The sequence below is a fragment of the Polychytrium aggregatum genome (genome assembly GCF_025602895.1).
Source record: "Polychytrium aggregatum strain JEL109 chromosome Unknown BJ171scaffold_4, whole genome shotgun sequence".
NCBI lineage: Eukaryota > Fungi > Chytridiomycota > Chytridiomycetes > Polychytriales > Polychytrium > Polychytrium aggregatum.
Window position 1 is genome coordinate 1,051,578 of NW_026516206.1, and position 23,454 is coordinate 1,075,031.

General features: G+C 57.8%; 5 protein-coding genes across 5 annotated transcripts; 4 read left to right on the top strand and 1 right to left on the bottom strand.

Annotated features, from left to right (window-relative positions):
- Positions 1-442: 442 nt before the first annotated feature.
- BJ171DRAFT_631416 (uncharacterized protein) lies at positions 443-1,554 on the bottom strand (the record flags this gene model as incomplete). The annotated part of the gene is made up of 3 exons (XM_053115631.1): positions 443-561; positions 606-796; positions 896-1,554. The coding sequence occupies 3 exons, from the start codon at positions 1,552-1,554 to the stop codon at positions 443-445; spliced, it is 969 nt and encodes a 322-aa protein (XP_052970818.1).
- BJ171DRAFT_489811 (uncharacterized protein) lies at positions 1,511-3,935 on the top strand. Its single transcript, XM_053109553.1, is given in 3 exon segments — positions 1,511-1,764; positions 1,964-2,835; positions 2,848-3,935. The coding sequence occupies 3 exon segments, from the start codon at positions 1,567-1,569 to the stop codon at positions 3,440-3,442; spliced, it is 1,665 nt and encodes a 554-aa protein (XP_052970819.1). The 5' UTR covers positions 1,511-1,566; the 3' UTR covers positions 3,443-3,935.
- A 7,296-nt stretch (positions 3,936-11,231) lies between these two features.
- On the top strand, positions 11,232-12,629 carry BJ171DRAFT_489846 (uncharacterized protein; the record flags this gene model as incomplete). The annotated part of the gene is made up of 1 exon (XM_053109554.1): positions 11,232-12,629. A coding segment is annotated over one exon (1,398 nt), but the record flags the coding sequence as incomplete, so codon positions are not given.
- A 1,521-nt stretch (positions 12,630-14,150) lies between these two features.
- Positions 14,151-21,694, top strand: BJ171DRAFT_565204 (cytoplasmic fragile-X interacting family-domain-containing protein; the record flags this gene model as incomplete). The annotated part of the gene is made up of 25 exons (XM_053113334.1): positions 14,151-14,420; positions 14,471-14,509; positions 14,703-14,780; positions 14,882-15,207; positions 15,451-15,713; positions 15,926-15,978; positions 16,125-16,334; positions 16,429-16,548; positions 16,770-16,847; positions 16,961-17,008; positions 17,113-17,276; positions 17,462-17,868; positions 18,045-18,121; positions 18,238-18,311; positions 18,411-18,507; positions 18,732-19,055; positions 19,231-19,320; positions 19,480-19,685; positions 19,779-19,857; positions 19,968-20,111; positions 20,241-20,462; positions 20,579-20,639; positions 20,726-20,796; positions 20,935-21,203; positions 21,321-21,694. 25 exons carry the CDS (start codon positions 14,151-14,153, stop codon positions 21,559-21,561), a joined length of 4,011 nt encoding a protein of 1,336 aa, XP_052970821.1. The 3' UTR covers positions 21,562-21,694.
- Positions 21,695-22,138: 444 nt separating this feature from the next.
- Positions 22,139-22,572, top strand: BJ171DRAFT_471722 (uncharacterized protein; the record flags this gene model as incomplete). The annotated part of the gene is made up of 2 exons (XM_053108618.1): positions 22,139-22,296; positions 22,347-22,572. The coding sequence occupies 2 exons, from the start codon at positions 22,139-22,141 to the stop codon at positions 22,570-22,572; spliced, it is 384 nt and encodes a 127-aa protein (XP_052970822.1).
- Between the last annotated feature and the right edge of the window lie 882 nt (positions 22,573-23,454).

Here is a 23,454-nt window from a genome sequence, read left to right on the forward strand (position 1 = left end):
AGTGTCTGTGCTGGGCTTGACCGGCGTTGATACCAAGCGATTGTGTCGGGCATGGTCTGTTCTCTGCTCTGCCTGCGATGCCTTGCCTCCAGCGAAGACACTACTGCCAGTGATGCCAACAGAAATGCCAACAGAAATGCCAACAGAAATGCCAACAGAAATGCCAACAGCAGCGCTGATGCCAACGCTCTCTCGGCAAACGGCATCGTTTCTGGCGGGACCGTCCCGCTGGCCTTGCTCCTCGATCTCTCCGCTCCTCTCTCTGCTCCCCCACCCGCTCCAGGTCCATATCTCTGTCGATCTTGCCCGCAGCGGTCGGCCCTCGCGCAGATTTGCCGGGGGGGGGACCCACACAGGACAGACTCGTGCGGCGAGGGGGGTTCATTTCACCACCAGCGAGCTAGACCAAACAGTGCTGGTCGGCTGCTGGCCAGCGGACCAATCAGCCGATGGCAACTGACCGACTGCCCAAATTGGACCGGCGGTCCTGTCTCGTCTCCACCAGCAAATCGATGGCGCGGGGGGACCTGTGCCGATCGGCTGCCAGCGGCTGCCCGCCGACTGCACCGGGCACGCAGCGACCGCAGCAGCAGGCATCCAGCGACCGCAGCCAAGCACCGACACGGGCTGGGTATCCAGGCGACATCGGCCAGCATCATCGCCAGCATCATCGCCAGCATCATCTGCACAAGCCAGCATCGCCAGCATCGACCAGCCGGCATCATCTGCACGGGCTGCAGACCCCAAGATCCAGCCGATCGCGTACATTGGACGGCGTGGCGGTCGCACGGCCTCTCTGTCACGGGTTGTGCGTTGGGTGGAGCAGCCGACCACAGGACAGCCACAGGACAGCCACAGAACAGCACTTTGGCCAAAGGGCAGCGCACTCGCTTACCGCGACAACCGCATTTGCACCATTCTGCTGGCAGCAATCGCAATGGCCGCGATAGCCGCGACGGTCGCAATAATCAAAATCATCAGTCGCATCCGCCTGGCCGTTGCGCCTGGCTGTCCCACCGGGCCTGGTTCCCGCGTGGGCGAGAGGGCCTCCACAGCAACGCCATCCAGGCTTGGCGTGCTGTCGCCAGCGGCCAAGCGGACCTCGGCTGTCCTTGGCCCCCCTCTTCTCGGGTTCGACATCGGTTCGTCTCGCTGGTCTCGCTGGTCTCGCTGGTCTCGCTGGTCTTGCACGGCGGCAGCCCGCACCTCCCAGCCGCCCCAACGGCCCACAGCCAGCCCCTCCCCAAACAAACCCGCGTAATATGCACTTGCAATGCGCTTGCAATCAACTCTTGCCATCGGCGCCTGCGGCGGGTGGTGGTGGGTGGTGATGATGTTTGCGCAGAAGGATCCGTTCGCTCGAGTCACGGTGTCGCCGATCGGGCCACGCCGTGTCCCACAGCGCTGTACCCACCAATCAGCCGCCGCGCCGCACAGGATCATGGCCATAATCCCGCCCCCCCCGTCATCCGCGCTCGCTTTGGCCCTGTGCCTCGCCTCTGACGTCAGGCTCTGGGCCAGGCTGCTGCCAGATGACATGCGCTGATCAGCCATTATAAATGCCTCATGAGCGGCCCAGCACCTGCCTCCGCCTCGCCTCTTGGCTTATATTTCCGCTTCGCAAGCCCTCCACCGTCCTTGCCTCTCGCTCTCCCTCGCCCGCTTCAACATTCGACACCAAGCCTACAAACTGCTGCTCTGCCATCCATGAGTGCTCCCAAACCGCCATACCCTACAGCCGACCCCGGCTTTCTATCTCGCCTGGTAGGTTTCTCTCCGGCCATCGTTGCCACCCAGTGCTCGGTCGTTGTTGGCTCGTTGTTCGTTCCGTTTGCTCGTTGCTTGCTCGTAGCTTGCTGTGCATCCGCATCCAGCGTCGTTGGACGCTGGTCCACCTCCGTTGCCGCCACCAAACCATCCGGCCTCCGTCTGTGCTAACACTTGAGCATCCTCCTCTTCCCAGACCGAAAGGCTTGATCGATACGTGCCCGGCGGCATAAATCCTTATATTGACGATATTGTTGCTGTGCCAGCGCCGCCTTCGCCTTCGCCTTCACACTCCACGGCTTCGACTCTCAGTCCTCTCGTGCCTTCAAGCTCGCCCGAGAGCTCTATCAACCTGGATGAGACCCCGACATACATCTCGCTCTTCACCTTCGACGACAGCGTGCCTCAGACCATCAACCCCCTGCAGCTCAATGCCCCAATGTCGCTCGCCAGCTCCCGCCCCATCTCCATGTCGGCATGCGCGGCCTGCCGAGGCCAGTCCCACATCCACACCCACTCCCACACCCACACCCACACCAACCTCGCCCACTCCCACTCCCACATCCACTCCTATCCCCATCCCCACTCCCACTCCCACTCCTATCCCCTGCCTGTTGCCCACCCCCATGCACTCGGCTCTCTCCAGGCACCCGGTTTGATGTCCCAAAAGACGCTTCCGGCCTCGTCGCTGCACTTCCACCCCAACCCGTCCATCCACCCCCTCTCGATCCACCACCCCCAAGCCATCCTCCGGTCCGATGTCCACTTGCCGGCCCGAGACGACGCCATGTCGATCGAATCGGCCAGCCTCGGGTCTCCAAACCCCTTCAAGATCGGCACCTCGCCCGAGACATCGCTGACGGTCGAGCGAACCCCCTCGGAGCTGTATGGCGGCAGCGGGCCGTTCTTCCTGACGCTCGGGGACATTGGAGCACCGTTCAGCAGCGATCTGGAAGCCTACGAGATCGGTGGCTACTCTGCGAGCGATATGTCGTCGCTGGCGTATGGCGGGGCGTTCCCGATGAATGTCCCTGTCATGGCGACCGCACAGGCACCGACTCCGATGACCACTCCGACCCTCACTCCGACCCTCACTCCGACCCTCACTCCGGCCACGGCGACCATCAAGTCGGCTCGTGACGGCCATCATCAATCCGCCGAAGCCCGACACAGCCATACTGCGGGCGCATGCAGCCACCTGGACAACGATGGCGGCAGCCGCCCATGCAGCCAATGCGCGCGCCTCAAGTACATGAGCCGTATCGACAGTTCCCGCAAGGAGCGCAAGCGGGGCGCCATGCGAGGCTCCCACATATCCACGACCAAGAGGCAGAGCTTCACTGTCGACCGCACCTTGGCGTATCTCACCTCCAGCGACTGCTCCGAAGGCGAGGAGTCAGAGTGCTGCTCCGACCACGACGAACGCCCCGTCTCCCACCGCAAGCTCTCGGTGGCCTCCCTGGGCTCGGTGACCTCTGCCGGCGAAGACGAAGCCTGCTCGATTGGGTCCTCGCCACTGAGCCAGCTGCAGGACGACATGGTCTTTGGCCTTGACGACCCCTCGAGCAAGGCTCACGGCCTTGGCTTTGGCAGCAACGAGGACTTTCTTTTGTTTTCCGATCCCGTTGTTGGTTCGCCGTACATGGCTGACTTGACCGAAATGATGCTCGACTAGGAACCCGTGTTGGAGGAAGTGAGGCGGATGGGGGTGGGTGGTTGAGTTCTCATGGCGCTCTGGTCCGCTGTGACTTTACCATACCCACCCTCCACCACCACAGTATCGCCCGTCTTGGCGGCCGATGTTTGCCTCATACCCCTTCCCTCCTTTGCGCTTCCCTCCTTTGCGCTTCCCTCCTTCGCGCTTGCCTCCTTCGCTCCTTCGTTCTAACGCTGCCTGCCTGTCTGTCTGCACACCCAAGCCAAGCTTCCAGATATCCTTCTTGATGTACCCTATTATTTATTTGTATGTATTGACTCCATTGTATCGACTCCATTGAACCTCTCTCTATCTATCTCTCTCCGATCCCCCAGCCGTTTTGACTCTGTAATTGGGCTGGGCTGGCCGCTTATCTCCCTCCAATGTATATGTTCTGCACTTTGACCGTGTCTCTCCCTCCCCCTGTATCCATGCATCCATAAAATACATTTACAGCGTATCCACCAAAAAACGGGACACCCGGGTTTTTGACCACTCATCGAATATTTTGTTACCCAATGTTATCGCGCGCTGGCCATGACCATTCGCCACACAACCACTCTCCAGAGGAAAGTATCACTCTCACTCTGCCACACTGCCATCCACCGAGCAGGTCTCTCACACAAGAGGGCAACACACCTCTACAAGTCCAAGCGACTGGATGAGCGAGTGGCACAGTTCAGGGACCAGGCCCGCTCCATCGACCCACGACGGCTCGTTTTTGTCGATGAGACGGGGATCAGGAGATCCATTTTCCCTCTCTACGGATACTCACCGAAGGGTGCTCCGCTTCGCCAGCGCAATCACATGAAACACAAGTCTGTCTCGGCTGCATTTGCAATCAACCACTCTGGTGTGCTGCATCGAGCGCCGAGGATGGTCAGTGATCTTCACCCCACCTGCTTCACCCGACTACAATCCCATCGAGAACTTCTTTGGGGTTGAGTTCCTCCAATTTGGGGTTTAGTCCCTCCAATCAAGCCGCCGTTCTCACGCTCAAATCCCTGGCTTGAACCTCTCGGCGATTTTTGAACAGGTCGCTTCCCCAACCAGCCCGCAAAGACGGGTTCCTGCTCTCGGGTATAAATGCCACACCTTCGTCCTGCTGCTTTCTTCCCTCATCTCGCCTTGATCTGATCATCGCGCTATTGCACGATAAAAAAAAGTCTCTGCTCTGACCAGTACCACTGGCAGGCATCCAGCATCCTCTGCCCCCATGCCTCCGAAGCGCAAGGGTACCGGTGATGGCCAGCCTCGGCCACCCAGGCCCAAGAAAGCCAAGTCACAGTCGGAGCCTGTCTCTGGTTCGTATTCTGACCCCACGCATGCTTGGTCGTCTGTTGCTCCGTTGCTCACCACCACTGCTTCTGCAGATCCAATGGATGTCGATCCCACCGAGCCTGGTCCATCTACTTCCTCGAGTACCGGCAAGCGATGTCGCCAGTGCGATGGCACCGATCACGAACGCTGCAACACCAGCAAATGTCCCAAATACCGGCCCCTCAAGAGCTCTGTCGTCCCACTCGTGGATGGAAGGTCATCCGCCCCTCAGTTCAGCTGCTTCAAGCAGACGATGGATGGCTGTTGTCTCAATCCCGCTCTCCGCGACAAGATCCAGGCCACCGTCGAGGCCATGACCCAGATCCAGTTCGAGGCATCCAGGCTGCTCAACCTGCACATCCTCCGGTGCATCGAGCAGGATCTTCCCATCCCCGTCATCTCCAAGTCCACCCCTGCTTTCGTTCGCCAATGCTTCAAGATCGTCCAGGCCGATGCCCTCTCCCCGACCGGGGACAATGAGAAATACAACGAGCATCTGGTCGCTTCCTTTCGCGACTACCAGACCACTCGGCACGCAGACCTGCCTCCGGCCCCTCGTCTGCCTGATGGTGCTCACAGTCAGCTTCTCACACTGGCTGTCAATGCCTATGCCACCAACTGCACCACCCACCTCGACCTGGCCTACTGGCGACTCCTTCGCCGCTTCTGCGCTGCCGTCTTCCCAGCCAACAAGCATAAGCACGAAGCCATCGAGGCCTGTCTCGAGCTCTTCGAGAAACCAGGGCAGACTCCACCCAAGGCCGATCTCGAGTTCCTCTATCCCGACTTTGGCCACGTCCTGGACGAGTTTCGGTACAGCAACGACCAGGACCGCTTCCGGGCCCTCCATCGCCTCTCACACCATGTGAGAATCCTCGCCCGGGACAAGATGGTCGACAATGTCCACAAGTGGATCGACTGTGACATGCCCGCCCTCCGAGTCACCGAGCTGCAGCGCCAGGCCAAGCTGGACGAGCTCACTGCCCAAGGCATTCCCTCCGACGACAAGAGGTTCACCACGGCCAAGTCGGAGCTCGGCACCACCAAGTCCAAGATCAACAAGCTGGCATCCAGACTCAAGTGGGCCCTCAAGCAGCTCGCTCTCGACACTCCTCCGGCCGTGTGCACGATGGTTCCTCTATGCACTGCCACGGCCAAGTATGTCAAGATCGACACCGTCACTCTCTGGCAACTCCTTGGTCCAAAGAAACGCCTTGGACTCACCCGGGACAAGCTCAAGGAAGAAGGTGATGACGGTGTCAACAACCAGGATCGTCTCTGGCGCAGTTGCTTCAAGCTGCGTAGTTCCCTCTTCCAAGAGCGGGACGTGAACAAGAAGCTGTTCAACTACGAGATCAGCACCGATGGCATTGGATGCACCATCGGTCTCGTCAAGTTTCTGCCCCGAACCGATCACACCGAGACCATCGAGCCTCCTCCGACTGCCGAGCAGCGCATCCAGGCCCACATCGGCGACCCAGACCCCGGTCGCACCACTTGGATTGGCATCGATCCTGGAGTCGGCTCCATCTTCACGGCAGTCATCCAAGCACCGGGCCACCAAGACGAGGTGGTCTCATTCTCCAATGGCCATTACCAGCAAATGTGTGGCCATACGTCCAACACCAAGTGGCACAACACCATGAAGTATCGACTCAGCATCGAGACCTGGATGTCGACCACCCCCTCGCCCAAGGTGTCGTCCTCGGAGGCTTTCAAGGTCCATCTCACCCATGTCCTGCGACCGGAGCTGCGAGTGCAGCTCGACTTCCACCTTGGCAAGAAGGCCCGTCACCATCGCTTCACGGGCCACAAGAGGCGCCAAGTGGCCGTCGACAGGATGTGCAAGGCCGTCCTGAAGCACGCCCCGATACGGACCGATGTGGTGATCGCCTTTGGCAATGCGTCATGGCGACAGGGCAAGGGCTATGCATCCAGCCCTCGGAGGCAGCGATTTGCTCGGTACTTTGAGCAGTTCGAGCACCACCGACGCCGTCCCAATCACCATCATGGAAGCGTCAAGGTAGTCTCGACGAACGAGTTCAACACCTCGCAAGTGTGCTCCAAGTGCCTGGAGCCAGTTCGGTTGGAAGGACTCGATGCGCCCAGTGTTGCGAATTCCCACTTTGTCAGGAGCTGCAAGAATCCCAGCTGCCGGACAGTGTGGAATCGCGATGTCAATGCGGCGCGCAACATGATCATAGTGTGCAGGTCGATTGTGGAGATCGGAGAGCGACCGGCGGTCTTCACTCGGAGGCTGTCAAAGTGATCTGTTTTATTTCTTGTGGCTTTGCTAGACGCGAGCACAGCACATACTACTGTTCATGGAAACGGCTATGTTGTCCCGTTTTTTTCTGAATAAAGTGTACAAGCCCCTTCTCACAAAGCCTAAGGGAGACCCGTGCTCTCGCTGACTGGCCTCATGGAGCTTTGGCTGGTCCTTTGGTGTGCGATGCAGCAATCAAAAGTCGGCGTCTATTCTCCCATCGAGCGTCCTTGAGGGAGTGACGGCGGGTGACGGCGATCCATCCTTGGACACAATGTCCCGAGCCGCCATGGGCACATTGATCCATTCACTGGTTGCGGTCTGGTTGTTGACGGAGATGGGCGCTCTCGCCAACGTTTGCCTCGAGTGGTGCGATTGCCGACGGCCACCCCGGACAGAACGCCCCTCCCCTTGATGCCGTTGCCGCCAGTGCACCACAGTCGGTCCTCGGCTAGCCACCCCAGCGGACCGGCAAGGACAATCGGCCGCTGTCGCATACCATTTGCTCAGGCCGGCACGAGGACTTGCAACCTCTGCCAAGCACCGCAACAAGACCGCTCCTCTCGGCCCTTCTTCCGACTCCCCCACCCACCCTGCCGAACAGCGCCGCTCTGGCTCGGCCGTCTGTGCTCCCCCTTCCTTCATCCTGTCTTCATCATCCTGCAGTCGGACGGATCGATTGGGCGCGGGCGCTGCAGCAACGGAGCGAGTGAGTCGTCCCTTCGGACAATCACTTGGCCCGACGGAATAACATTGCCGCTGGATGGCCACAGCGGCAAACATCTGACAGAGTCGATGGGCCTTCTCCCATGGCTGTGACTCGGTGGCCACTCTTCCCGACAAAGTACCGGCCAAGCGCAACGGGAAGAGCGCCGGCAGACACAATCTGGAGCACGAACTGCTCGCCAAAGCAGCCAGATCGAGTCGAGTCAAGTCGAGTCAAGAGTACAGACAGGGCCCAGCCGCCCCGGGGCTGAGCGACCACTGATTGGACGAGCCGACATTGGCGGCACACCGGCCGCTGGTCGACGAATAGTCGTCTGCTTCTTCGTCCAGGATGTGCCCATCGAGTGTCCGAGGACAGCGTCCTGCCAGCCCGATCGGCTTTGGTTTGTGGTGTGGTTGTGCTGGGATGGAGGGGGCTCCGGTGGGAACCACTCCCAAAGAAAGGCACTAGGAAACAAGGTCGCTGCAGGCCAACATGGCAAGGCACGACAGGACATGGCAGGACATGGCAGGATATCTGGCAAAGCCCGAGGAGGTCCAGCGAGCGGGGGAGGGTGTGGGCAGAGGCCACACGCACCGGCCATAGGACAGCTGATGCCAGGCCGGCCGACAGCAAGCCTCTCGATGACGACAGGTTTCATTCGGGGGGGGGATGCAGGTGACGGACGCTGCGTGGATGATCCCGCCGTTGTTTCTGCCCCTTCTCATGGGACAGTGGCAGATTGCAGTTGGTATCGCTGCCGCATCCCACACCACGATGCTTCCCACAGACCACCCGAAGCCAGCCGCTCGAGCCCAACCACTCAAGACCAGCCACGGGCCACTTGCCATCCACATGGCCTCGCTGGGTGTTTCCAGCATGGCTCCTTTGGTCGCTGGTATCTCACCTTCTCTTGCTCCCCTCTCCTCCGACATCCGTCGCCCAAGCAGGCTTCCCACGGCTCGATTGGGTCGTGCGGCGGGGCTGTCACTGTCGGCCGGTTGGGTTCTGCACTGGTGGCGAGAGGGACAGCTGCGGGACAGCGATGCCGACCATGACCGGAGGATGTAGCGGGCGGGTATAGTCGCTACGGAGCTGGCCGGCCCAAAGCACCGATGCCCCAATGCACCAATCCATGAGTGCGCGATACACCGATGCACCGATGAACCAAAGCGGCGATGTTGGCCGACGGCACCGGCCGCTGCGGTTTTGCGCCGCCGCGGCGGGTGCTCACCAAAAGATTGTCTGGTCTGGATTTTGGTGTCAAAGATGCACTTCCCAGAGCAGCCCGGGTGGCCCTGCCCAACGACCCAGCCGGTCCGGCAGCAGCGGCAGCAGCAGCAGGATGTGTCCTGCTTCCAACTTGGCGGTTACTTGACAACTGCTCGGTGTGGTAGCTACTTGGCAAACCGCTTGCTGGCGGCCTTGCCCTGGACGAGCGTCCGCCTGTTGGCCGTTCGCGGCTGCTGGTCGTTCCGCAGATCCACTGTCGTTGGGTATTCGAGCACGTAATCAGGGCATATCTGACTTGAGTGCACACCGCCCCTCTCACCATATGGTTGCTTGCCCTGGTGGCCGTCGGCCGCATGCATCCTTCTCTCTGCCTTGATGTCCGCGTCCGCATCCTCTGTGAGATCTCCACCGTTGGTCTCGCCCATCCCACGCTCCCAACGATCCCGCTTAGCACTCCCCCCCGCTCATGTCGAGTCCCTGTTGCTGGCGTGCTGCTCATGCACGATCGTTCGCTCATCTATTCCACGCCCAAACCAGTCATCCCCTCGCCAGAGCCACTTGTCCCTTTCGTTTGCGTTGGTCATCCCACAAAGGGACGATAGAGGGGGGGAGTGCAACCACGGCGATGCACCACTGAGCCCATAGGGCCAGGCGGATTGCAACGGCCGACTGCAGTCAGACACTCCAACAAGAGCACACCCAGAGAGCGACGGCCACGCGCCGGCGAGAGGGTTCAATTTGCAGTCCCCTTCGGCCAAGGGAGGGTTTGGCTCTGGTTTTCAGCCCAGGCCCGTGCGGACAAGGGTGGACCACGACGGGACCCCTTCGGCCGACCACTCCCTGCGGCTCCCTCGTTCGGTCCTGTTGCAGGCCCGCTGTCTGCAGCGGCATGCCGGCCCTCCACCCTAGCGGCCTGCTCTCGAACCGCTGGCGAGTGCACCGTTATTTACGTCTGATCTCATGGGCGATCTGGTGCTGTCGGCCGCGATCGTCAGGACCTCCCCCCCCCATCGTGTCCGTCGTCAGTCACCGTCCCGCCCCTCGGTCAACCTCTGGGCTGACTCTTTGCATCTTATAAAAACAGGGCTCTCCATCTTCCGCCTCTCGTCCTTTCCTCTCATCCCTCCCTCCGTCGATCTTCTTTTCTCAGCTTCCGCCGCCTTCGAAGCCGCTGGTGTATCTCCCTTGGATTCCCAGCTCGACGATCGCTCTCGCTCTCTGTCGGGGTCAACAATCTCATACCCAAATAACCCTCAAAAACAGTACCAACAACAACAGTAGGGGGGAAAAAAATCTTGCCCGCACACAGACAGGCCACTTACCACCCCCATATTGCAATCAAAGAAGAAAAAAAGCCAACCAACTGCAGCCATGTCCATGTCTTCGATGTCGTTTGCGTCTCCCCAGGCGGACGCCTCGCTCTCACCGGGCCAGCTTGTACGTTAGTTCTTCTCTCCTGCTCCCTCCCTTCGTTTCTCCACCCCCCCACCCAAAGGGCGGTACCAGAGCCAAGGCGCTTTCTTAAATCGGGTCCTTTTCGCCCTGTCCCCCCTTCTCCCTCCCTTGTCTGTCGTCGGTCTGCTGTCGGTCACTCTGTCTCCACCACCGGTCTCCTCCTCCCCCGTCCTTGATCTCCATCGACCCAAATCGATCCGCCCTGTCTCCCACAGTAGATCGTACCGGTGATCTCATCCTCAGCTCCTCCCAGATAACGACTTGGGTCGGTTGGAAGGGGGGTGTCTGGGCAGGAAGGGAGGGGGAGGCACTTTTTAGTCATTTCCGCCGTGATCACACTTTCCACGATCACACGCGAACGCCATAGATCACTCCTGAGCACTTTGGAGCCCAGGCTAGCACAATCTCACCGACCTCCCCCCTGATCGCACGCTCGCAGTGCGTGGCCACCATGGACATCCGCCCTGACTAACCCGAGCCCTGTATTCGCCACCGCCCGCCTTACCCAACACTACCAGGAACAAAAGCTCGATCGCTACATGCCAGGCGATACGAATCCGTACATCAGCGAAGTCTCTGCCGAGTCAAACTCAGTGATCTACCCGTCCTCCAGCCCGATGCGTCCGGATCAGATTCATTCGGCTTTCATGGGCCAAGTGCAGGTCTCCCCAGGCGACCACGAGCGGATGCCACCCCATCTCTCGCCCCTTTCTCCGGCGTCGCCTCCCAGCATTTCCAACACCCCCACTCTGGGCTGCCACATCCACCCGTCGATTCATGCCATGCACCCCCAGACCATCAACCCCCTGCAGCTCAATGCCCCAATGTCGCTCGCCAGCTCCCGCCCCATCTCCATGTCGGCATGCGCGGCCTGCCGAGGCCAGTCCCACATCCACACCCACTCCCACACCCACACCCACACCAACCTCGCCCACTCCCACTCCCACATCCACTCCTATCCCCATCCCCACTCCCACTCCCACTCCTATCCCCTGCCTGTTGCCCACCCCCATGCACTCGGCTCTCTCCAGGCACCCGGTTTGATGTCCCAAAAGACGCTTCCGGCCTCGTCGCTGCACTTCCACCCCAACCCGTCCATCCACCCCCTCTCGATCCACCACCCCCAAGCCATCCTCCGGTCCGATGTCCACTTGCCGGCCCGAGACGACGCCATGTCGATCGAATCGGCCAGCCTCGGGTCTCCAAACCCCTTCAAGATCGGCACCTCGCCCGAGACATCGCTGACGGTCGAGCGAACCCCCTCGGAGCTGTATGGCGGCAGCGGGCCGTTCTTCCTGACGCTCGGGGACATTGGAGCACCGTTCAGCAGCGATCTGGAAGCCTACGAGATCGGTGGCTACTCTGCGAGCGATATGTCGTCGCTGGCGTATGGCGGGGCGTTCCCGATGAATGTCCCTGTCATGGCGACCGCACAGGCACCGACTCCGATGACCACTCCGACCCTCACTCCGACCCCCACTCCGGCCACGGCAGCAACTATCACTCCCACAGCCATCTCGGTGTATTCCGGCGATATCTCTGACGCACCCGCGGCACCAATTGTGTCCGGTAGCTCTAGCACCCGCAGCTCGTTCTTGAAGAAGGATCTTGGCTTCTCGACTGCTTCCGAGATCCTCTCCAAGCTCGTCCACAGCACCGGCCGCGAAAGCATCGGGTCGCGGCGCAGCCAGGTCAAAGTTGCATGCAACCACTGCAAGAAGGCGTGCAAACGCTGCGATAGCAACCGCCCATGCAGTCGGTGCGTCCGCCTGGATTATACGGACTGTGCTGATGCGCCTCGAAAGGAGCGCAAGCGCATCAAGCGGAGCATCAAGACTCCATCGATGGAGTCTCTCACGAGCGACATCGAGACAGCATCGCAATACACCACCGCCACCGCCACAACCGACACCAGAGACACCGACTCCATTTCCATGCTTTCCACCAGCGAGTTCTCCGAAGGCGAATCGACCTACCGCTCCGTCTCCATCAAGACCCGGCCATCGCTGACCTCCATTTGCTCGATGTTCGAAGATCCGGTGTCTCCGCCCCCGATCCACATGCCTCTTCGCGATTATGCTGAGCCCATGGACAGCATGCCCCAGACCCCTGAAGAATTTGACAGCCTGCTCATGAATCCCAATCAGTTTGAATCGTTTTTCCCCGAGGGTGGCTATCGCTTCTAAGGACACTATGGCCCTCACGCACTCTCTCAGCCCGCAACACAAGCACTCATTCGAAATGCATCTGTCTTCCATCCATCATCCACTCATCCAATGTACATGTTCAAGCACGCATCTTCATCATTCTTTGTCTCCATCTACTCTCAAACTGTGGCCATTGCCACAATTCCCATCTTGACCCTGCGGCTTTGGCTGCAACCCATCATGCAGCGGGCCCAACGATCGAAACGCATCCAATCCCGTCCTTATTTGGAACCCCAAAAAAACAAGAAAAAGAAACTAAGAAGTTATGTTCTTTCATCAAGCGAATCGGAAGCGACTCGACGCTTTGCGCAGCTTTCCTCTGATCTGGAGTCCCTCGTATCGTATACGTGCACATGTATGAATGTATCAGCATTTGGCGCCATTACCAACAGAAAAAAACAAACGAAGCAACCTCAATCTATCTCTCCTATCATTTCATTCATCCATTCACCTATTCATCTTCATCATCACTATCATCGCCATCGCGATGGTCTATAGCATATACGTTGCGCTCACTTTGCAGAAACAGTTTCCTCGACACGGCTCCTATTTATTCTGATTTAACGGTTTGTTTGATTCCAGTTTTGAAATCAATTGATTTTCATTCCTTCCTTTCATTTTGGACTTTTTATGCGATCATGGCAATGGATCATGACTTTGAGTTATTATTCTTTTTGAAATGAAACAAGGCGAAAGCATCCGCAATAAAACCCTGAAAGCGGGGATACCCGAGTTGTGGTATTGTTGATCCTCCTGATACTTACTTTCCGATACACCCGCTGAAATGAGCTCCCCCGCGCTGGCTCGTATCCCTCGTGAAAGCGTCCGAGCAGCCCACAGGGCACGGTGTGTCTCGCTGTCGCAGGTCAGATTGCTGCGACGCCAAGATGACCACAGACACTGGCCTTTGCGTTTCGCTTTGACCGTTTCTCCAGTGCCTCGCTGTCGCTATTTCGAGAAGAGAGAACCCGCCAAGTGGTGCTCCGCTTCCTTGGCGGGGCGGCCAAGTCCAGTCCAATCACGACCGATTCGCTCGTTCCCACGCCCATCGATCGCAATGGGTGAAAATTTGGGAGGGACGAGCGAGCACTTTTGTCGTTTCGTGCTTGCTCTGCCTCGCCGCCCCCTCCCCTCTCAGTTCCGAGGCTCGGCTGAACTCCAGTACGTCTTCGTCTTTGCGCCAAACGCCTGCATCTCGCACGTTTGCCGATTACGCTCCGCTCTCCAACCGAAGACCCTCTGTTTACCCCCCCCCACCTGCGCGATCGAGTACGGTTCATTCTTTCTTGCATCCAAGGCTTCGCGATTTTGTTCTCTCTTCCACATCTTGTGCTTGTGAGATCCGCATCTAAAACATAGCTACTGACACTCTCCATTTCCTTCGCTTCGTCCAGTTATCATCCTTCCCCTCCCTCAGGGGCAGAGAACCAAACAAATAGAGAGGGGGAAAAAAAAACAGGAACATCAAATAGCAAAGGAAAGGGCCAAGCAGAGAAAGATATGACGGAGAAGGCACTCGAGGCCATCTTGGCCAATCTGGCTACGCGAGTTGGAGCAGACGAAACGCCGACGATCACTTCAGCGGGCCGGCTGATCGGTACCCCAGCCATCGACATTCCAAACCTGAGCGACACGGTTCTGTTCGACCCCGACCTCTACTCCTACGCAAGCGGCAATAGTGGTGGTGGTGGTGGCGGCGCTGGGGAGAAAGAAAGGGACAAGACGGTATTCTCGTATTTCACGGTGGAGGGCAAGATGATTACGAAGCTGGTGCGTATTGCTGCAGTCGCGTTTGTGAGCAGAGTTGCTGCTGTTGGGAGGATGGAGGATGGAGGATGGAGGAGGAAGAGGAGGAGGAGGTGAGAGATGGCTAAGATGCGATGAGGATCGAGGGTGCCGGCAGTATCAAGGCGAATTGAGTCAAAAGAGTGTCGGACATTCGGCCTGGGCACACTAATACCTCGAGCAGCGCGAGCAGTTGGCTGCGGCGGATGTACATCGTTGCCCCTTACTGACCGTATGCTTCATTTGGGTGCTGGGTCATCGGAACAGAGCGATATTTTGAAAACCGGCAAAGAGCTACTGTCGAGACTCTACTCCTATCGTCACTGCGGTCAGGCTATACCGCAGGTAAGGCCTCTCGAATGGCGTGTGGCTCTCCCGTCTTGCCTTGGGACATCCGGTCCCGGCCCCATAGTCAAGCTCTCCGGCCAAGAACCAACTTGACCCAGACTCACATTCCCATTTCGACACTCTCGCCTCAGGTCCAAGCTATGAAGCCCGACTGCAGCGCCGAGTACTACAAGCGCGTGCACGAGATTCTGCAGCCCGAGATCCAAAAGATGCTCCAGTTCATGAACTTCAGGGACTCGGCCAACAAGATCGTCACGGAGGTGTTCTCGGTCATCATTACCGAGGTTGCCTCCAATCCCAGCGACGTGTTTTGCTCGGACAACTTTCTGCTCAACCTGGCGGCCATCTTGGATCTGTATGTCGTGCTGGATGCTATGAAGAACATCAAGGGCTCGATGAACAATGACCTGTCGCAGTACAAGAGGTAAGGGGCGTCGATCTCGCTGCGCTAAGCCGTCGCTGCAGCGATGCTGTCGTTGTGTCGCTGGCCGTCTATTTTCTTTCACCCAGCTCTTGACATCGTGGCCAACACACGACCCCACTGTTGCTCACTTTGACTTCACTTTGACTACATTTTGACTACATTTTGACCTCACTTTGACTTCACCGCCCTCTTTCACTCCCATTACCATTCCCGTTCCCGTTCCCGCTCTCCCCTTCCCTCCAGAGCAACATCGCTTATGCGCCAGGCCATGCTCTCTGCAAACCAGCCTCTCGATCCAAAGCAAAATCTGATGGACGACGAGACGACGATGAAGCTGTATCTGTTTCTCGGAAACCAGGACCAGTTCTCGATCGAGCTGAAGAAGGGCTTGCAGGCCGTGACTGGATACGAGGATCTGATCCAGGAAATGATTGGCACCTGTGCCGACTACATCGAAAGCGAGCAGTACCTACTGCCCGACACCAAGCATTCCTATCTCAAGGCAGGTTGCCGGTGAACGAGGAGAGGGACGAGGGTCGTGGGAGTCCACCAAGCGCATGCACACACACTTGGAGCACCCCCACCAGGCCGTCAGACCAACGACCTGGAGTTGGCAACATTGGCAATATTGGCGCCGCGACTGATTGAATGCCCATGATCGACATGCAGGCGATTGCCTTTGGGCTTTTCCTCATGGATGGCGACACTGACGAGAAAGACATCACCAAGAGAAAGCGGTTCCGACTGGACCGACTCGCCAAGCTTTTCCGGGTGAGTTGGGCAGAGCAGCATGCGCTGCGACGACACACATCGCGAGTCAAGGGTGCCGTTCGGGCCGCGCGGTGAGCTTACAACAAACTCGTGGCTCGTCCGGCTGACCACCATTGATCGTCCCTTCCTCTCCATCCCTTCCAAAGACTGTACCGGTGGTGCCGCTCTTTGGAGACATGCCCATTACTCTATCTACCATCTACGCCAAGGCGCCTCACCTGGGGAGCAAGTGGCAGGCCGTCGACATGAGCGAAAAGGCGGCCTTTGAAAAGTCATACAAGATCGTCAACTCGCTCGAGGCCACACGAAACAGCTACCACGAGTACCTGACCACATTTGGAAAGACTACCAACATGGTAAAGCGACGAGCACTGAGCCGCGGGAGGCTGCCGTGAATCGCCGAGCTCTGCGACAACGATGCTGACTTGACCTGCCGTGACACCACCATAGCTCCGCAAGGTGCTTGAGCAGAAGGGCTGCTTCTCATTTGATGAATACGAGCGAATCTACGAGATTTTGTTCGAAGGAATCCGGCTGCTTTGTGCCTGTACAACGAATGTGCTGGAGCAGGTACAGTAGCGCAAACAAGTGCCGGCTCCAGTCGCTATATTGAAGCCGATTGATCAGCAATGCTAGACACACGCTGACGGTACACTGGAAGAGTGTGTATACTGCGTGTGGGAGACCAGGCGGATGTCTATCCAGGAATGCCTGCTCGACATCCGCCTGGACCAGTGGCGTAGTGGTGTTGATGTTGTGCAAAATCTATTGCTGAACCTTGTGCCTTGCAGAGTGCATGGAAATATGCCAACCCAACGAGCTCAGCGATCAACATGGACATTCCTCCGACTGCAATCGACTATGAGCTGGTGAGTTGCGCACCACCGAGCAAATCAAGCGCCCAGAGATCGCTCAGCTGCAGCGACACACGCCTTGGGAATGGAAGAAGGGGATCTGACTCCAATCGGCTTCGTTGAAACAGGTGGTCAAGTACAACTACAGCCCAAAGGAGCGGCGCGCGCTCATCGAGGTGTGTATGTGGACGACGCTCGCCGTCGATAGTGATCCATAGCTTGTGCCCGAAGCGCTTACGCCAGCGCGATTTGTTTGCAATTATGCGATTTGCTTCGACAGTACATTGCCATCATCAAGAAGCTCTCGAGTCTGTTCCTGAGCCTCGACGACTACATGATAGAAGGGATTCAGCGGCATTTGTATTCGGCCTTTCAAGGCTTCATGAAGTACAACATGGCCGACTATATTGCACATGCAACCAAGAAGAAGCGCTCGATCGCCAAGTAAGGCGCTGGTCTTGTTTAGCGGTATCGTGGCCAGCGCTTGCTGCCCGGCTGTGAATGTCGGGAGGTGGTGGCGTTGAACTGCTATCGTGGCAATGTGTTGGAGGTTCGTGATCGGCCAGTAATCCAACCAACCCTATCTCTCGCCGCATATCCTCCACGTTCCGGTGCACACGTTACGAAAGCGTGCTCAAGGTCGTCAGAGAACTCTCGGTCGATGGCCTGTCCGACGAGGCCGCCAAATCTCCGTCCAAGACGATGCCGGTGATCAATCCGAGGAACCGAAAGGAGCCATTTTCCCTCACGCAGGTGCGCGAATCTCACCAAGCCCAAATGCCCTTCTTGAGTGCCGCGCTTGTTGTGGACGAGATCTGTTCTCAGAGAACTAACCATCCTCTCTGTGCGCATTATCGCTCGGCACTCGCGCAGCTGCACTATGCTCGGACCTTGATGGGCTTTGCCTTCAGTGAGAAGTCAAAGGGCATGAAAGGCGGGCTGCTCAAGGAGAAGGACTTCAAAGAAAGCCACGTGGACGAGATGCAGGATTTTTTCTACAAATCGTACTATTTCCCTCACATGATCGATTTCAAAGGTATTGATTTGGATCAGTGTCTGTGCATCGCGGCGCTATATTGGGACTCTTAGCAAGCCAGAGCCTAGTAATGGTCGGGGAAGGGGAGGGGAGAGGGAGGACATGGTCGCGTGCATTTCCTTTCGGCCTGTCGAGCTGGCGACGCTGATGCCACTGGGCCTGGGCCGACCAAACAGGAACGGTCGAGAGCTGCTCGGATCTCTCAGATCTCTGGTACAAGGAGTTTTATCTTGAAATGTCCAAGAAAGTGCAGGTGTGTGTTTCGCATTGGTGACGCAAGCCAAACTGTGTGCATGAATCTGCATCGATTGCGACGAGAACAGAGCCCACGACCCACTAACGACCAAGCACCCATCTGTCCTACTGTAGTTTCCAATTTCGATGTCACTCCCATGGATTCTTACCGAGTCGATTCTGGACGGACTGCATCCCGAGGCCATCGGGTACGAGATCCCATTTTGTCAGCTTTCGGCCGTCGTTGTGAGCTTGGCGGCAAAGTAGCGACTGAATATCTCCGTGTGCCTTGTGGATCGCCTCCACAGATACCTGTTCTTCGCCTTTGATGTCTACAACGATGCTGCCAATCGGGCTCTGCATCGCCTCAAGTGCAAGTTTATATACGACGAAATTGTGGCTGAGGTAACAGCTCTGAATTGCTCGTGAAGTTGTCGGCAGTGATTTGCGCCTTCGTCTATGTCTTCGATTGTTGTGTGGCCTTGATTGACCTCGGATATGTTCGCCGGTCTCTGGGGTGGAGTCACGTTCGTATCGATGTTTGAGTTGAGAGGCGAGAGTATGCGCTGTTGGTTCAGTTTCCGATGGCTGGTACTGGATTGAGACTCATCTGCCACCACTCTGGGCAGGTCAATTTGTGCTTTGACCAGCTGATCTTCCACGTGAGCGAGCACATCTATTCTCATTTCAAGAGATTTGCCTCCAGGTTGGTTTCGCCGGTACTCCCGCTTGAGCCGTCGATCGTCGTCGCAGAGTTCGATCTGGCATCTCGAATAGCAGGACTGACGATCGTATCCCTTGCGTTTTCAAACACCTCGTCCTTGGACGACAGCATGCTGCTTCCGATCGAGTTCCGCAACAAGATGGATGCCTGGTCTAGGCACTCGTACCAAGGGAGTAAAGAGACGCCGCTTGACTGCTACAACAATATTTTGAGACAGCGGCACTTTCAGGTTGGTCGAGAGGGCGTGGGGGGGGGGCTGTAAGGCCGTTTGTGGTTGCCTTCGTGGGACATGAGGAGCACTGTGAATATCAGAGGCAGAAGGATATCGAAGACCTCGGCCCTAACCAATCGATCTGGCGAAACATCGACGATAGCTGTTGGGGCGCTCTTTGAACATGGCAAAGCTGTTTGCAGAGCAAATGAACCAGCAACTCCGGAAGAGTATCGACATTGCGATCGGCCGCTACGAGTCTAGCACCATGCATATGGTGATTGTGGGTATTCGTCTTGGCACGGACCTAGACTTTGAAACCGGAGCTGCTGCCTTACCGGCTGATATTGACCTTGAGTGTAGCGATGGATGGGGGTTGGCTGTGATCCTCTATGCTAAGGCTACTGTTTCATATGTACCGCACATCTGAACTGTCGCTCAGGAACTCGAGCATCTCCTCAAGGTCATCAAGGAAACGCATCGGCTCTTGTCCCAGCATCTGACGCTGGATTCGTTCGAGGACATGCTCATGGAAGTTGATGAGACGGTCTCGCTGACCAAGGTCAACGGTCGGATCCTTACGCACACGGTCTCCCAGATCATCGAGGATGTTGCACCAAACTCGGTCTACAATATGCACAGCCGCAGGTATGTCCCGCATTACTGTCCGTGCCGTGTATTCTGAGCTGCTATGGATGGCTTCGCTCCAGCAAGGCTGATGCCATCGATCCACTCTGCAAGATTCATGCGAAAAGAAGGCACTATGGCCCCATCCAAGCCGCAGCAGAAGGTTTCCCATTCGCATATGTATGGATCCAAAGTAAGCTATACTCTCAGCTTGACTATGTACCCATGTACTCGACTATGACCTTGACCTTGACCTTGCCCTTGACCCGGTGTTCTGACGCCTTTGGATGTATTTGCTGCCAGAGTATCGGCTCGCTGCTGGGAGCGCACTTTGCTTTGTATCGTGGATATCTAGGCGATGCGCACTTCCAAGCGATTGCGCGGCTGATCGGAATCAAAGGTGTTGCTGTGCTCCTTGGCGAGATCACCTACCACGCCGAGCAATTGGTGAAGTATCGCACGACAGACCGGATGACAGTGCAGCCCATGCGAGCAGATAGGGCTATCGGAGCTCCGTTTGCGCAGAGATCTCTGGTATGCTCGTTAACACGGCCTCGAATTCTTTCAAAACCCCAGCTCTCGACCCAAGTGTCGGCATTCGTGTTGGTGTTCCAGAAGGGAGCTGCTCAGACGGTCAAACTGCCGATGCTGGAATATGGCGTCGTTGGCGCATACGGATACTTTGCCGCACACTTTGGTCCGATCATCCAGTATCCAGACCTCCACTCGCTCGTTTTGAATGGATTCCGGAGCTTTGGCAATCTGGCGCTCCTGCTGCAGTGCATGGATGATGCAATGGTATGCGGTGCGACACACTCGCAAGCGGCGACTCGCCTGATGGCCAAACGAGCACCCATACTGACCACAAATCGATCGTCCGACTGACAACCAAACGCGAATTCTGCGGCGAGCAGCAAAGCGAAAAGTGTTTGGGAAGGGTTTTGCTCGGCCTGTTCAGCACACAGACTGCTTCAGGTGGGCTTCCGTAACATTGTGCCAATGTCGTTGCGATGGCACTGCCCTAACATCGTGCATCGCTTTGAATGGGGGGGGGGATGCAGGGGCTGCCGATGTGCTTGATCAGCTGGTTCAAGACGGTGACGCACAACACAGCAGAGAATCGCTCCCGATGGTATGTTTACTTGGCTTGCGAGCCACCTAGCAGCGAAACTGCCGGTCGATGTGCTGTGGTTATCGATAACGACCTGTGGCGCCCGATTGGAGGGATTACTGACAGTGCGAATCCTGGTGCTGTTGGCGATCAACCCAGTCGTTCGGAGACTGGAAGAAGCGAGTCGACACCATCGCAGGCTATGAGGGAGCTGGCCATCTCTTCCGCAAGTTCCTGGAGGATCTCCGAAAGACTCTGGCTCATACAAACGAAGACTGGAAGATCAGCGACGCGCAGGGCCACCTGAACAACCCCAAAGCGTTCTACAAAATCTGGTGCGCAATACACTTTGCGTTTCTGCTTGCTCCAGAGGAGGAGAGCGTCGACAGCCCCAGGGATCTGTTTGGAGACGGCGTCCTCTGGGCCGGGTAAGTTATTCGTCGCGCAGCGAAGTGATATGGCAACGCAACGATGCTTCCTCAGAGGCCGAGTGCCGGGCGGAATGCGTGAGCCTTGCGCTGACCGTGACGATCTTGCGCTGTCAGCTCGATCATAATGCAGCTGCTGGACCAGGTGGAGCTGTTCAGAGCACTCGATCCAAGCCATCACGTCCTGCGGGTGTTCAAGCACGAGTCTCGGACAAAGGACCAGCCGGGACAGCCCGCCAAGGACATGAAAGACAAGCTTCCCCCGTCAGTGCGGCAGTTCCTGAGGGCTGCGCAGCTGGACCAGATCCTGGAGGACGAGATATTTGATGTGCTTGGACGGGCCACGGCGACGGCTTGATGCCGAGCAGCGCGGAGAAGGCTCGCGGGGTGGGGAGATCGCTCGCCAGACACAGTCCGAGGACCTGTATCGCATGCCGAATTCAGAACACGGCTTGGCGACGCCCAGCCGACCCCTGGCGCTGGGGCAGGGCACCCGCGGCTGGGCACCGGCCGCCCTGCCACCAGCGCCACCGCTCGATCGGCACCCGTGCGCTTGCATGTGAAAACCGGCGAGGTGCCCGCAGCGGCCCTGTGATTGTGTGCTCGCTGTGCGGTTGTGATGGCGACATCAGCAGGCTCGGTCGCACACTGTGTCACGCACGTTGTGTCACGCACCTTTTTTTTTCTCCACGCAGAGCCGTTTTTCCCGTGCGCGCCGGGGCAAAAAAGGGGTCGGCGCCGCTACAAAACCGACCGCTCAGGCCTCGCTGCTCCTGCGCTTCCGCTGCCAAATCTGCTCTTATCGCCGCACCCACAACGTCCTCTGCGACCCTGCTGCCTTCGCTGCCGTGAACCCGCTCCGGTCTTCCATCTGTCCCCTCCAGCCCGTCCAGTCCTACCGCCAGCGCCCTTCTCGCCCACCACCACTCGTCCAAATGGCTGCTTCCAAGACCAACAAAGTTCAGAGCTGGACCAACGACTTTCTGTCCGATCTCCCGTGCTGGTTCATGGCGCTCTACGGAACCATCTTCTGGATTGTTGTTGCATACAGCATTGGAAGCACCCCCAAGAACGCTGTTGCCTCTCCTCTGTTGTGAGGACCCCGTCGATGTGAGTCGTCTCTCCTGCCTCCTCTGTCGGCAGTTGCCCCCTTGCGGGTGGGCTTCATGATGGGGCGGACTCCCTCGCGGCGATGCGCTTGGGCCACCAGGACGGCCGCGTTGGCTCGTGGGCCGTTTTTTCATTCGACCGGAGAACGCAGCGCGCCGGCCACACCACGTTCCTGGTGGCTCCACTTGCGCTGCTGGTCATGATAACGATAGCTGTTGCACGCGCGCTATCGACCGACGCCGTGGCCTCGCTGGTCTGATTCTCATACCGCTGCCTTCTGCTGAATCCCGTCTGCAGGTTCCCTCATCCGCGTGCGCTGCTGCTGTCTTGGCGCATCCTCCGCAGGTCCAGGATGGCCGTGCGCTCGTCCCTCCGGCTTGCTCTTTAATTTGGTGCTAGAGGCCCACACGGGGCTCCAGAATCCCCGGTGTATAATGCGTGTGTAAAATTGTTTTGATGATGTGATGATTCCACCAAGCCCTTCTCTGAACTGGCTGCGTCTTGCCTATTTAATGACGTCTGCATTTTGCTTCTTCTCTCAGCTTGTTCCTTCTTATTCTCTCAGCTTCTTCGCTCAACTTGTTCCACTCAGCCAGCCGCTCTCTTTGGCGCATCCTCTTCCCTCTCGTATGCATACTTTCTCGTTGGTGCTTCCCTCTTCCACCTTGACACGACCTCAACTTGCTTCTCCTCCCGCTCTCTTTTGCTGTATACTGTTTTGATCTATCCAAGCCTGCGCCGCGTCTCCCTTCATGTTGCTCCGTATTCATGGACGCGCACCAAAGCGGCCCTCTTCGTGCCTTCGACCGAATATAGATTTGGACTCGCTACTCTCTGTGTCCCAGCATATGGTCTGCAAATAGTCCTTCCGCGTGTGAATCGGTTGGCTCTCGTCGGGACTGGCATCCGCATGCACACGCACTCTGCCCACTCACTCGCTGCTGCGGCCGAGACCCATGCTTCAAGTCGACTTGGGTCTGGGAGAACGGGCTCCGCCCTGTCGGATGGATCGAGACGGCGGAATATTGTCCGCTCCCATGGCGATCACGGGAAAGCGGCATGACCGCACGTGTCCGTCTCGCTGGACGAGGCGAGAGCGTCAGCGAGGCGAGGGCATCTCGCTCTGGCTGCGCCACGGCCT

Bases quoted from the DNA above. Each gene is read 5' to 3' on its own strand.
- BJ171DRAFT_489811 (XM_053109553.1), top strand. From the start codon at position 1,567: ATGAGCGGCCCAGCACCTGCCTCCGCCTCGCCTCTTGGCTTATATTTC. The intron at 1,765-1,963 runs GTAGGTTTCTCT...TCCTCTTCCCAG, and splicing joins CCGGCTTTCTATCTCGCCTG to ACCGAAAGGCTTGATCGATA.